General features: G+C 47.7%; 1 protein-coding gene across 3 annotated transcripts in view; it reads left to right on the top strand.

Moving 5' to 3' along the window:
• The window catches only part of WDR26 (WD repeat domain 26), a 35628-nt gene extending 26655 nt beyond the window's left edge, over nucleotides 1-8973 (top strand). For all 3 annotated transcript variants that reach the window (XM_047848185.1, XM_047848184.1, XM_047848186.1), the window contains 5 exons: nucleotides 1587-1732; nucleotides 2031-2109; nucleotides 2439-2568; nucleotides 5758-5943; nucleotides 8249-8973. In XM_047848185.1, the coding sequence (XP_047704141.1) occupies nucleotides 1587-1732; nucleotides 2031-2109; nucleotides 2439-2568; nucleotides 5758-5943; nucleotides 8249-8274 (567 nt within the window). In that variant the 3' untranslated portion in view covers nucleotides 8275-8973. The remainder of the gene's footprint in view (nucleotides 1-1586; nucleotides 1733-2030; nucleotides 2110-2438; nucleotides 2569-5757; nucleotides 5944-8248) is intronic.
• The last annotated feature ends 4128 nt before the right edge of the window (nucleotides 8974-13101 follow it).

Genomic DNA, 13101 nt, shown 5'->3' with positions numbered 1-13101 from the left:
TACAGACTATGGACTTTGAGTTTAGTAAGACGTAAAAAGTTATTCTACTGAGCGTTTTGTTCTCATAAACAAGTTTCTAATGTATAGGATTGAAAAATGTTTTACTATTCTTTTGAGGTTTTAGGTTTTTTGTATCAAAAATATGCGGAGTTTCGTGAGCAGGTGGTCTTAAGTATTCGAGGACTAAAAGTGGTGAGGAGAGCTACCAGAGAGCCTTCCAGTCGTTATTTGAAATGTCTTTTGATTAGCATCTGCCCTGCTGATCTTGGATTGGCTGTCTGACAAGCAGAAGTACTAGGTGACAGTCCTGTGACGAGTCCTGTCACGAGGCCAGCTCTGCCAGGGGTGCGATGTCATCAGGCCCTGTCTTCTCGAGGCTCAGTGCCAGGGGCACTTCGAGACATGTTTTGAGGACCAGAATTAAACAAGATCCTGAATCCCGTGAATCGCTAAATGTCGCCGGAGATGCGTATCGTGAAGACGCGTAACGCGTGACGCGTAACGTGGTCGTCACAGACTGGGGGGCCTTCCGTTAAGCTGGCCGTGGGACACGTGCTTGCTTACAAGCCCCAGTGCTTTTTTTGTTCCCAGTCGTCTCAGCACAGTGTATTGATCTGCGTGTGATCCTCCCAGTTTTTAAGTGGAGTTTCTGTTCGTGGGCTAGTGCACTGTCCTACTTCTATTTCTTACTCCCTCCGTTTTGCTTTAACGGACGGACAACTGACACGTAACGTTATGTTAGTTTCAGGGGTACAGCATAATGACTTGATGTTCGTGTGCGTTGAAAATTACGACCACGGTAATTGTCCACTACCATCCAAAGTTGTCATGAGGACTGTTAAGATACACCCTCTTAGCAACTCTCAATCTGCAAGTTAGTCACCACGCTGTACGTGGCAGCATTTAAGCCGTTTGTTCTTAAGTCCCTGGCTGCAAGATGACCACGACGTCTCTGCCGACCACGACGTCTCTGCCGACCCCGCCGTCCCCTACGGTATTGACCCCTTCGGGACGAGGACTTGGCAGCCTGGCCCCCTGGGGAACGGGAACAGGGTGCCTCTCCGACCTTGGAACGTTCAACAAGATGATAATCCTGGGAGCTCTGATCTGTAGAACACATTCCACACTGGAGCACGTTACAAGTTTTTAAAGTGCTGTAGCACGTTCTGGCTTCCGTAAAGCTGCAATTACCGTGTCAGCAACCTTTTCTAGATCACAGCTTCTGAGTGGTTAGGATAAACGTCAGTATAATGCATCTTAAAGGAGCATTTGAATTCTTTTCCAACAGTAGCGAGGCCCTTACTTGGAATTTAGGGATTCTTTCTATTTATTGTATTTGCCTGTGCCTGGCTGGCTATTGAAGGAAAGATGGATTTTACAGAGGTTCTCTCCCCCTCCCAACAGTTTTATTGTTGTAATGAAATTTGCCCTGTATTCAAATTTTTGTGACTAAAACCAGTCGTGGAACAATTACGTTGAGATCGGGAAAAAACAAACGTTGCTGCAGAAAGACATTGCCGAGAGATTCTTTGTTTGCTTTCCACGTGCTGGTCAGCTTTGGGGCTAAATGGTGCTTTTCTCCTCAGGATTTAGATGGTAACCTCCTTGACTCCTGGGAAGGGGTCAGAGTGCAATGCCTCTGGTGCTTGAGCGACGGCAAGACGGTTCTGGCATCAGATACACACCAGCGAATCCGGGGGTACAACTTCGAGGACCTTACAGATAGGAACATGTAACTATTTTTTGTATCCGTTAAATATTCGTTGATTTATGTTAAGACGTGTGGTGGAACTTGCTATAGTAGAAGAAGAGTTTTTATGTTGTGGATTTGGTTTGCCTGTTTGGATCGGCGGGTCTGGTGGTGCCGAGTACCCAGAAACTCAGATTTTCTTCCTTGATTAAAATAGCGCGTAGCGGTGACTACAGACAGAACTGTGGTCTTTAAGCTAGTAGAACAGGTTACATTTTGATAATTTGAATGTCTTGATTTTTCAGTATGTTGCTTCTGACAGATTATTTTCTGGTTACAGAGTACAAGAAGATCACCCCATTATGTCTTTTACTATTTCCAAGAATGGCCGGTTAGCTTTGTTAAATGTAGCAACTCAGGTAAGCTTCTCGTTCTCTCAAAGTGTTAGTGTAGTTCAGATTTTAATTGCGATTTTTGGGGTGTGTGTGTGTGTGTGTGTGTGTGTGTATAAACGAATATTTCTACAAATACTTTTTCTTCAAGACTGCTGTTTTTACAGATTCTTAAATTTTACCACGTGTTTGACCTTTAAAGGTGTAGAGTCAACCGTAAATTTATCAGAACGTTGGCATTTTGCGTAACGAGACACTAAAACTGTTCCATCAAGCAAAGGGAAATTCACAGATGACTTTTTAAAATTCTTTTGAATTGAGGGAGAATAAATATGTCCATTTTCTGTTGCCTACAGGGAGTTCATTTATGGGACTTGCAAGACAGAGTTTTAGTAAGAAAGTATCAAGGTGTCACGCAAGGGTTTTATACGATTCATTCGTGTTTTGGAGGCCACAACGAGGACTTCATCGCCAGTGGCAGTGAAGGTAAGTCGTGCGCACTGTGGGAGCGTGTGTGCGGATGGGGTGGGAGCTCTGTGACCGTCTCCGTGTGTGAAGGCGGCCATGTTGCCGGGCAGATTCAGGGCGTTAACACGGGTAAAAATTGTAAGAGAGCACTGGTCACGCTTGGTGCGTGCGTCACATCAAGGTCTACTTAGATCCAAACTCTTTCAAATGCCGGCCTGCTCTCTTCATGAGGCTGGTGGCATTCAGAGGTTAGTAGGATCTAAAAAGTCAGGTTGATTATGATGATTTAGCTGAACTTAGACAAAATTGACGATCGCTAGATCTTTAGTGGTTTTGTGATGGCCAAAGAGAATAATAGAGTTTGATAATTCTTACAGTCTCAGAAAAGCTGAAGTTCTGGAAGAGTCTCTACTGCCTTTCAGAGTAAATGTGCTCTCCAGTTGGCTAACATCAGTGTTTCAGGCAGGCTTGTTCCCAAAGTAGTCCGGTTTAAGAGAGAAATTGTTTAAAATATGCAACATAGGTAGGTGAGTAAGTACTGAGAGTTAGTGTACCTTTTAAGGTGAAAGAAATACACGTCATGGGAAATTACTGAAAATTTTCACTGGCCACGTTGAGTACCCACTCTACTGTTCTGAGTACTAGGTAGCAAGTTATTTAAGTCACTTTTAAAAATACTGAAGCTAGTTTTACAAGCTAGACCAAGGTGCTGGATTATGTTGCTAATGTTCCATGTTTGCTACCCCTGTCTTGTCAGTACACAGAGGATCACAGAGTAACACAGGAGTTTTTCCTCTGAGTGTGAGATGTACTTAAGAACTAGAACAGGGCCCCCCCGGTGGCTCTGTCCGTCAAGCGTCGGACTCTTGATTTCCGCTCAGGTCGTGTTCTCACGGTTCATGAGTTCGAGCCGCGCGTTAGGCTCTGCACTGACAGCATGGAGCCTGCTTGGGATTCTCTCTCCCTCTCTCTCTACCCTTCCCCCACTTCCACTCACTCTCTCAAAAGTAAACTTTAAAAAAAAAAAAGAATCAGGACAAAGACCTTTAGGGATTCATATGAAGCATACGAATTTATCTGTTGTTTCTTTCACTAAAAAAAAAAAAAAAAAAACAGGGGCGCCTGGGTGGCGCAGTCGGTTAAGCGTCCGACTTCAGCCAGGTCACGATCTCGCGGTCCGGGAGTTCGAGCCCCGCGTCGGGCTCTGGGCTGATGGCTCAGAGCCTGGAGCCTGTTTCCGATTCTGTGTCTCCCTCTCTCTCTCTGCCCCTCGCCCGTTCATGCTCTGTCTCTCTCTGTCCCAAAAATAAATAAAAACGTTGAAAAAAAAAATTTAAAAAAAAAAAAAAAAAAAACAAAAAAAACAAAAAACAGATAAGATTGAGAAGAGTGGTTGGTAGGTGACACTTTTGAAAAGATTATGTCTTTGCAGTTAGAAATCCTTTTTTTTTTCCTGGTAGTTTAATCATTTATTTTCGCCCGGATTCCGCCTTGGCTCCTACTTTGACACGGTCCACACTTGGGAAGCCTTCTGCCTGCCTGTCCACCTCCCCCCCGGGTCTCTCGCAGCCCCGCTCCCCCTCTTCAGCCTCACGGCCCTTCCGGATGGCACACGTGCCCTAGAAATGCCCGGAGAGCCGTCTAGCCGCCTCTGTCGCCAGTGACACAGTCCTTCATTCTAGGCCCCGAACAGACTTTGAACTAACGATGAATACCGTGAGCACAGCACGGTATGTTCTCTCCGGGGCTACAAGTGACACATACCTGGAATAGCGAGACGCGCGTTCTCCAGTCCGGGTGGTAGAGGGGTTCTGAAAACGTCCTGAGCACCAAGCGGATGTAGTGAATGTCTCCTGTCCCGAGACGGTCACATTAATCCACCTGTCATTCGTTTGCAAGGAAAATATTTCAAGAACCTTCCAAATCCCCAAACACGTGAACAGCAGTATAAAATAGAGCAATGAGGAAACCTTTTCCCAGAAGAGTTCTGCTGTTACTCAAGCGTGTTCATTGTGCTGGTGATATAAAAAAAACTTGCTTTATTTTTTTGCCCTCGCGTGAGCTGTGGGTACCCTGGACGGTGGCTCTGACCCTGAGCCCCGCCTCAGCCGTACACTCCGTGGGTGTGTGCTCACAGAGTGCTCCCCACAGTAGGCAGGCACCTTCACGCTCTTCAGACCCGTGGTGTCCTTCTTTGGAGCCCCTCCAGTTCGGGGGGAAGCGTGGCTAATCTGCCGGTCTTTCTCCGTGTCTTTTCTTCTTCTGCAAGGAGAAATGATCGAGCAGCACACGCCTTCTAGGCGAGCTCCGCTAGTTCTCCTGCGGGGGTCTCCGCTTTTGCTTCACACATGCACGCAGGATGCTCAGAGGCAGCCCCAGCCTCACATCGTCACGTTAGACGTTCTGAAGCCGGGACATCGTCCTTTCCCATAAAGGACTGACCGCCCCCCCACCGGGAGCTCCCACGCTGGCCACTATTGGCACGTCCTGAGGTTGAATGCTTTTCTAACTCAGCCAGGATTCTGCCCTCTGTTTAAGGACCATCACTTCATGGTAGCACGTGGTGTCTCCTCTGTGCCAGGCTCTTTTCAAAACTCTGTTCCTTACACAAACTCATTTTACCCTCGTGCATGATGAGGTAAGTCCAGTCCCTCCTTTACGGCTGCAGTGTCGCCAGGAGCGGGTTATGTGTCCACAGCAACGGGGCTGGGCGGTGGTGGAGGGTGGCCAGGCGTTGAGTAGCCGCGGCTCCAGAGCCTCCGCTGTCCCCGAGCCCGGAAAGGGCGTGGGCAGCACCGTGTAGGCCCAGGACACGGTGCCCGGGACCTAGTGTGCGCTACACACCCCGCGAGGGGTCCGCTGTCACCTGTGTCATTGCTGTTGCTGAATTTGGACACATGGCTTTTCTGCCACGTCCAGTTTCCCTAGCATTTATTGTCTCTGTCCTAGGTTTGTTCACGTCAGAAGATCTAGACTGTTGCTCAGGTGTTACAGAACATTGCAGAGTCTGTGATGATTTGAGGGCTAATCAATCACCTTTAACAGGGGAATGTGTATTTTGTTAAAATGGCTTTTTTCGGAAGGTAACTTACTGAGCTGCTCGTGGCACATCTTGATAATCACCTCGCATGTTCTGTGTGTAACGAATAAAAATTGAAGGTCGGTAGGACAACTCCCTAACTTTTCTTTGAATTGCCGTTTGTTCAGATCACAAGGTTTACATCTGGCACAAACGTAGCGAACTGCCCATCGCAGAGCTGACAGGGCACACGCGCACAGTCAACTGCGTGAGCTGGAACCCACAGATCCCATCCCTGATGGCCAGCGCCTCCGATGACGGCACTGTTAGAATATGGGGACCAGCACCTTTTATAGACCACCAGAATATTGAAGGTAACCCCACTGCACGGCAGCCAGGCTCCCTCCCGGTGGAACAGGGCCCCACTCGTTGTAAAGTTGCAGGACTTTTAAGCGTGGGACAGAATTTATGTTCTCCGTCATTCAGAGGCTGTATACGCTCTCCCTTCACAGGAGTGTAAGCAATGTGAGAGGCGGGGGGGTGGGGTGGGGGCTGTGCACGTGTGTGCATGTGTGTGCGTGGTGACAGTGGGGAGAATAAACTGGAATGTGCCACCTCCTTCATATCCTCTGGCTGTGGTCAGTTCAACAGCGTATGGAAAATCATCTTGCTTCATGATGCAGGAAGCATTTTATATTTTTATACCCACAAGAACTAGCCATTATCCAAAATGTGAACCACTTTAGAACGATCTTGATTATGGATTTTACTCTTAAAAATAAACCTGTATGGTACCATGTGGCACCCCAGCCCCTGTGCAGAGGAGAGGGAAGGAAACTGAACTTCCCCCGTACCTTGGGGCCAGGCAGCATGCCGGCCTGGTCGTTCGTGTGCGGTCTTGCACAAATCCTCCTGGCCCTCCGAGAGACATGTTTACCCTCAGTTCTGGAGGGTTCCAGACGGAGTTGGGCCAGGCCTCACTCGAGCGCTGCCGGCCTTCGAGTCCCGAATCCAAGAGGGTTTTCTCACGACCTTGGAATGCTTGGTAACGAAGCAGGCCCAGAGCGAGGAAGTGAACAGTGAAGGACAAGGCTCCGTTGAGCAAGACATTGTGGCTGGAGGGAAGACGTGATGAGAAGGTTTATGGAAAGGACTTAACTCCGCTTTCACACAGAGCAGGTGAAGTGTTTTGTTTGCTTAGAAGGAAGTCCCTGACCTAGAAAACCGAGAGGAGATTTGCATTCATTTTGTCCCACATAAATGAGCCAGAAAGGCAACCAGCTGCTGTCAGATGAGAGCGGGAGCCCGAAGGACGACAGGGGTGAAGTTTGTGAACCACTGCTCGGTGGTTCAGGGCCCGAAGGGCCACTGGCCTGTGCGTCACCGCACGGCAGACCCGCTTCCTCAGGGAAAGCCATGAGGACTCAGCCTCCGCTCCATCCGTTGTCCTGTTTCAGTTTCTGGGCCAGGGCTCTATGTTGCATACGTCCGTCAGTGGTCGTACGTGCGTTTCTAACCTTATCAGTCATTTGGAAGTTGTCTCTTCAAATAAGATTTGAAGGCGAAGAAGAAGAATCTTCGGTCTGTGGTAACAGATTGACCTTCTAAGTGGATTTATTTTAGACACACCCTTGAGCTTCTCTCTCTATGGCAGTGAAGAGCCGCTGTCCTGCTCGGGGCGGGGCGGGGCAGGGGGGCGGGGGGGGGGGGGGGTGGTTAGTTGATGCGGATGCACCGGATGTGGTGCGGCTCTGAGCTCTGGTCCGGGTCAACAACTCTGCCTTGGGTTTTGGCAATGTCGATAGAGCCAGAGACAGGTAGCCCTAAAACAGGAAAAATGCTTCTGTGTAACCGGATATGTGGCTGTCATGCCTTCTATGTAGCACTCTTCCGGTTCTTTATCCCCCACTCGAAGAAACTTTTTTTTTTTTTAATGAACACCTGTTTGGAATAGAAATTTTGAAAAGTATAGGTGAGGCTGAAGAAGACAACCTCCAAAAACCATGACACCCTAAGTAAGATCCTTTTATGATAACGGTAGAGTTCACAGGCGGTGACGCTGCTACAGCCTGGATGGCACGAAAGACCGCTGAGTGTGATTCTGTTTGTATGAAACGTCCTGAGCAGGCATACCCCCAGACACTGAAAGTAGACGGGCTGGGGGCCGGTGTTTGCGGACGAGTGCCAACAGGTGACGAAAACATTCCACAGTTGATGGAGGTGATGGTTGTACGGTCCTGTGGACGTACCGGTAGTAACTGTTGAGTTGTGCGCTCTAAGTGGGTGTGTTGTGTGTGTTGTGTGTGTTGTGTGTGGCTGACCCACAGCCAGAGAGGGGAGGCTGATGACTGCAGACCTTGAGACGGGCGAAGCGAGGCCATGGTCGCAGGGCCGTGAGAGTCTAGTGTGATCGTTCACTTGGGGAACAGAGTAATGAATGTAGACTGTCCTAAGTTAAGACATGATACAAACACTTGGTTTTAATGATTATGGTGGAAATGTCAAGTGTGTGCCTTGGCGTGATCATTTTTCAGTGGGAGTACGGGTTGTAATGTTACGATGCTGATATTAAAACTTACTAACTGGTAACTTTTTTCTTCCCCTCCCCTCCCCTCTCCCCCTCCCCCCCCCCCACCTCCTCCCCGCCCTCCAAACACATTTCGTCTTGTCTTCGTTCAGAGGAATGCAGTAGCATGGATAGTTGATGGCGAGTGTGGAGCAGACGGCTTCTGTTTAACTTAAAATTAGTCGTATTTTAATGGCTTGGGATTTGGTGCAAACAAACATGATTGATAGCTGGACAGACATGCTCGTCATGAAAAAAAGAACCATTTCTGAAGCCCGATTGGGGCCAAACATTTACACCTTGCTTCATAGTAACCAGTTGAGATGAAGCACGTCGTTAGAACGTTGTTGGACGCCATGTTGAATCGCCCCCATCGGTTGTGAAGGACTGTGCTACATTCAGGCTTACCCACCGAACTCCGTATATATATTGTTTTCCCTCCTGCCTTTTGTCTGGTGGGACACCATTCTTGTTGCTCTTCTGTGTAATGAAGTTTAAATGCTTGTTTGGAAAACTTTATTTAACAGTTTAGAAGGCTTGATAGAAGGAGTGCATTAGTCTGAAGAGTACACATTGGATAGGAAAGAATTTCCTTCTTTTGTTTCTCCAAATCTTTCCGCCTTATTTAGCTTGAGATCTTTGCAGCTTGGTTCATGGATTCTAGCCTTTGCCCGTTGCGCAGTAGATACTGATCCAGATGACAAACCAGTGAACTATGTCAAAAGCACTCTCAATATTACATTTGACAAAAAGTTTTGTACTTTTCACATAGCTTGTTGCCCCGTAAAAGGGTTAACAGCACAATTTTTTAAAAATAAATTAAGAAGTATTTATAGGATTAAAGTGACTTCATTTGTATACATTTGGAATCTAAACCAGCTTAAAAAAAAAGTTTCCTCTATGACTTAAGATACGCAGTAAAACTGACGCTCTTCCGGAATCCCACATGAGACTTGGTCAGAAACAGAGCTTGGAAGGACATTACACAGGAAATCCAGAGTAACAACCCCTTGGAGGTTCCCCCCTTTTGTTTTTTGGGTTTTTTTTCCCCCGAAGGAACATCAGTACCTGATGTCGAAGAAATTCAAGATTCCAAAAGAGAATTTTAAGCCTATACCAACAGGAGAGCTCGGTAGTGAGTCAGTGTAGGCTTTCCGCAAAGCGTGTTCCGAGCTGTTCCCGGCTTGGAGGTCTGCTCTGGTGGGGTCCGGCACGAGTGGAAAGCAGGTGTGACCACCGGGGAAGTTCATAGCATGACCCAGCGTGTTAGAAGACTCCACAGGGCACAGACCGAAACTGGGTTTCACACCTCATAGTCCTGTGTCTGAACTGCCCGTAACGTTTTGACCTGTCGAGGGACGTACACGTACAGGACGCTCCTCCTCAGTTTTTCAGATCTTGCCAGACTGAACCTCATTCCAAACTGGTGCTGTGGGTAGTCTTTGCCTCCCCCTCCCCTGGTAGTTCAAGGAAAGGTGTCCTCCGTGGGAAAGCACTTTTAATCTTGAGAAGTTCACATCTGAAAGAAGCCAAAAGCCTCCCGTTCACATTGTGCTTTTAAACCCCGTAACAGCTGGACGCGGCGTACTTCGTCTCCTTTGGAACCACCTCCCCGTTCCGGCAGAGGGTCCGAGGGGACCGCGGCTGTTACGGTGGGGAGAGGAGTGGAGGTGGCCCCGAGATGAGGTTCTGGCGAGGAAAAGGGCCTGTGCCAAGTCCCCTCTGGGGCCCGGGACCCTCAGAGCAGAGCGAGAAGGGCTTGGGTGGCAGGGACTCTCCTGGGGGGGCGGGGACGTCAGGGAGGGGAGACGAAAGAAAAACACAATTGGCCTTAAAATAGCACGGATTCTCCCAAAAGCTCATAGTAAGAGGAAGCGACAGACCGTGTCAGCAGATGATTTTATCAAATTGGTATGTAAAAGATTTCTTTAAGCTCCATTTTGCAGAGACCCCCACTTAGAGAATCAAGAATTCCTGTTTTGATACTTCTAAGTTACAATAACGGTCTGTTACAGTTTATCTGGTACTTCATTTTTCTTAACTAAAATTACTTCTTACTTTAAGCTTGAATAAAAGTCTTCATTGGTAACTGTATATAATTCAGTGGCAACTTCTCTTTCCCGCAGTACAGTTAAGTCCAGGCACGTTTTCCGCCCCGAAGCCGTTAGGCAATGCACCCCGTCTCCACAGTAGCATCTCTGACGAACTGTGGGCCCAGAAACGCCACGGCTGCTGACAGGTTAGGTCCAGCGCGCTCCCTGAGGTCCGCGCCCGGCCGTGGGCTTCGGCCTCCGCTCCTCCCACTTCACCCGGCCGCCCCCACGCAGGAGCCCAGTGCTCCGCGGGTAGTTGAGGACCTCTAAAAAAGCGGAATAAAAGGGAGACACGCGGGCCAGGGAACAGAACTCCACTAAGGCGGAGTAACGATGATGCCGAGGACCCCGCGGTGTCCCGCACACGCGGGTGCCTCGCCGTGCCCGCTCCTGCACCTGCCGCGCGGGGGCCCGTAGGGCAGGCCGGGGGTGGCCCGTAGCTATGAAGTGACCAGCTCCGCCAGGGCTCTAGTCTCTGCGTAGGCTCGAGAGCAAGGGGACGGCCCAGCCGGTGCAACGTACTAACGTAGAAACTGAAAAGTACCAATACTTTTTGCACATAGATCAAAACTAGAGTGGAGAATTTGGGCTCCAAAAATCAGGTTAGTAGGCTCATTTCCATGTGCTTAAAAATGTTTTTGTTCTTGTTGTTGGTTGCTTAAGGGCTAGGGCAAGTCTAAAATGGAATGCCTTTTGCCTCCAAACAATCGGTTCTCGACAGCACAGTGTTGGATGTGAGGCGGGTGGGGGTGGCGACGGAGAAGTTGGGGGAGGGGGGCGGGGAGGGGTGACAGCTAGCGTCCCTACCCTCCGCGTTCCCGCTGCTCCTCTAGGTCAGGCAGACATGTTGTGTTTAAACCAGGTAAGTCGCTTAAACAGGAGATTGTGCCGGCGAGCGTCCCCACGGATTGGCCGGTGTTCGTGGGTGGGAGAGCAAACGGGATTACTTAACTTTAAATACAAACTAAGTGATTCGAGTCACCTGCCTAGTTGTAAGGGGAAAAAAAAAAAAAATCCTAACTCCTCGTCAGTATTTTCGTCTGAAATCCCGCTCGTAGAAATGCGATTTTTCCGTTCTTAGGCATGTTCTCCCTCTAGAGTGGCGTTCCGTGACATTAATAGAAAACCCTTCTTCCCCACCCCTCCCCACCTCGAAATTTTCTTTTTTAGGATGTTGTTTCCTGCACACAAGAACTGACCTAGCACTCTGCTCACGGTGGTAAATATATCGTACATCTCTTGAAAGGGAAATATCTGTCAGGTTCTTTCACAGCCGAAGAATGGCAGCTTTTGAATGGGGAGGAAAGAAGACGTTTTTCTTAATATCCTTTTGGTCCCGTCTCTAAAACGGACTCGTACCTCGCTTTAGTTTTTAACTTCCCGTTTAGACTTCAGCAACTCTCTTTCGGCGTTCCTCTCCAAAAGAGTCCTTGGGTTTTCACAACATCCCCGATTCCATCGAAACTGCTCACTTTAAGAGAAGAGGTGACTTTGCGTCTCTTTACACTTAGACACTTTCTAAAAACAGGGTGACCTTCATTGCAGTCCTCAGTGCTGTTGAGCTGTTGTCACAGTAGCTGCCCTCTAGTTGCAGAAACGAGACCTATAAAAGCCCGCCCCCTGTCTACTTAGCCCAGGTAGGCTGGATTGAATGAAACTACTAGTGTAAAAACGTGTGCGTGTTGTGTGTCTGTGTGCAAGAGAGCGTACCGAACTCCTAAAAAGCCCTAGAAACAGCTCTCTGGGCTCTTCGTGTCAATTTTAGGAAGTCTCGTGCACATGTGAGGTGCCCTCTCTGAACTCAAGGTCTGCTTAATACTGGTATATTTTTATAAGACTCAGATGTGTCCCCACGCTTCAACATTTGCGTTATCGGGGCCAATGTGCTAAAACGGAGTCGTAACATCTTTAGGCACGGATGGAAAAAATGTCACTGGCTCCTTGGAAAACGTGTGTGTGTGGCGAGGGGAATAGATCCACAAAAGCATGTATGTACTTTAACAAACCAAGCTGTAGAGATCAGGGAAAGAACTTAAGTGTTGATCTCAAGATACCTAAATTGTCAAGATTTACATGGCATTGTGGTGGAACTAGTTAACGCTTAGAGCTTTCGGTATGTAATAACTATCGCTATGGACTGATTCAGTGTTTCAAAGGATTGTGTTCTTAAATTGGGGGGAGTTCTGGTTTTTTGTTTCTGGTTTTTTTTTTTTTTTTTAACTGCCTCTCAGATTATATTTAGTAGTTTAAATTTCTTGGCTTTATTATTTCATTAAAGCATAAAAAACTTCAGGTCTCCGGTATTTATTTTCACTTGTTCTACTAATTATTTACAAAACATTCTTTGTTAACTTTTATTTTATAAATGTGTAGTATATTAAGCGTCTTTAAAATTTTGTTCAATTGAAACTACATTAACTTTGATTTGCTTTACTGGGATTTTTTTTTTTTTTAATACACCTTTTCCATGTCAGTGCGTAGCACTTACCCAATTGTTTGTATTCCCTCTCGATCCAATAAACAGAATGAATAAGAAATTGTTGCCGTGTTAAATCTCCTCTAATATCCACTCATCTGAATGCTTACATAGTATGACTTTTAACCTAAAACAATGGATTTGCTGAATTTGACTTTCCTCTGTTTCCCTGGAGGTTGTTTTTAATGTTTACTTTTGAGAGAGCGCAAGCGGGGGAGGGGCAGGGAGTGGGGAGACCGAATCCAAAGCAAGCTCTGCGCTGATGTGGGGCTTGAACTCACGAACCACGGACGAGACCGTGACCTGACCTGGACCGAAGTTGCTGAAGTTGGACACTCGACCGACTGAGCCACCCAGGCGTCCCTGGGACGTCTTTTGTAAAGCGCAATTGTGTAAT

This window comes from Prionailurus viverrinus, unplaced genomic scaffold (assembly GCF_022837055.1).
Source record: "Prionailurus viverrinus isolate Anna unplaced genomic scaffold, UM_Priviv_1.0 scaffold_53, whole genome shotgun sequence".
Taxonomy (NCBI): Eukaryota; Metazoa; Chordata; class Mammalia; order Carnivora; family Felidae; genus Prionailurus; species Prionailurus viverrinus.
Note: the sequence above shows the minus strand (reverse complement) of the source record. Positions and strands in the feature narration are given on the sequence as shown.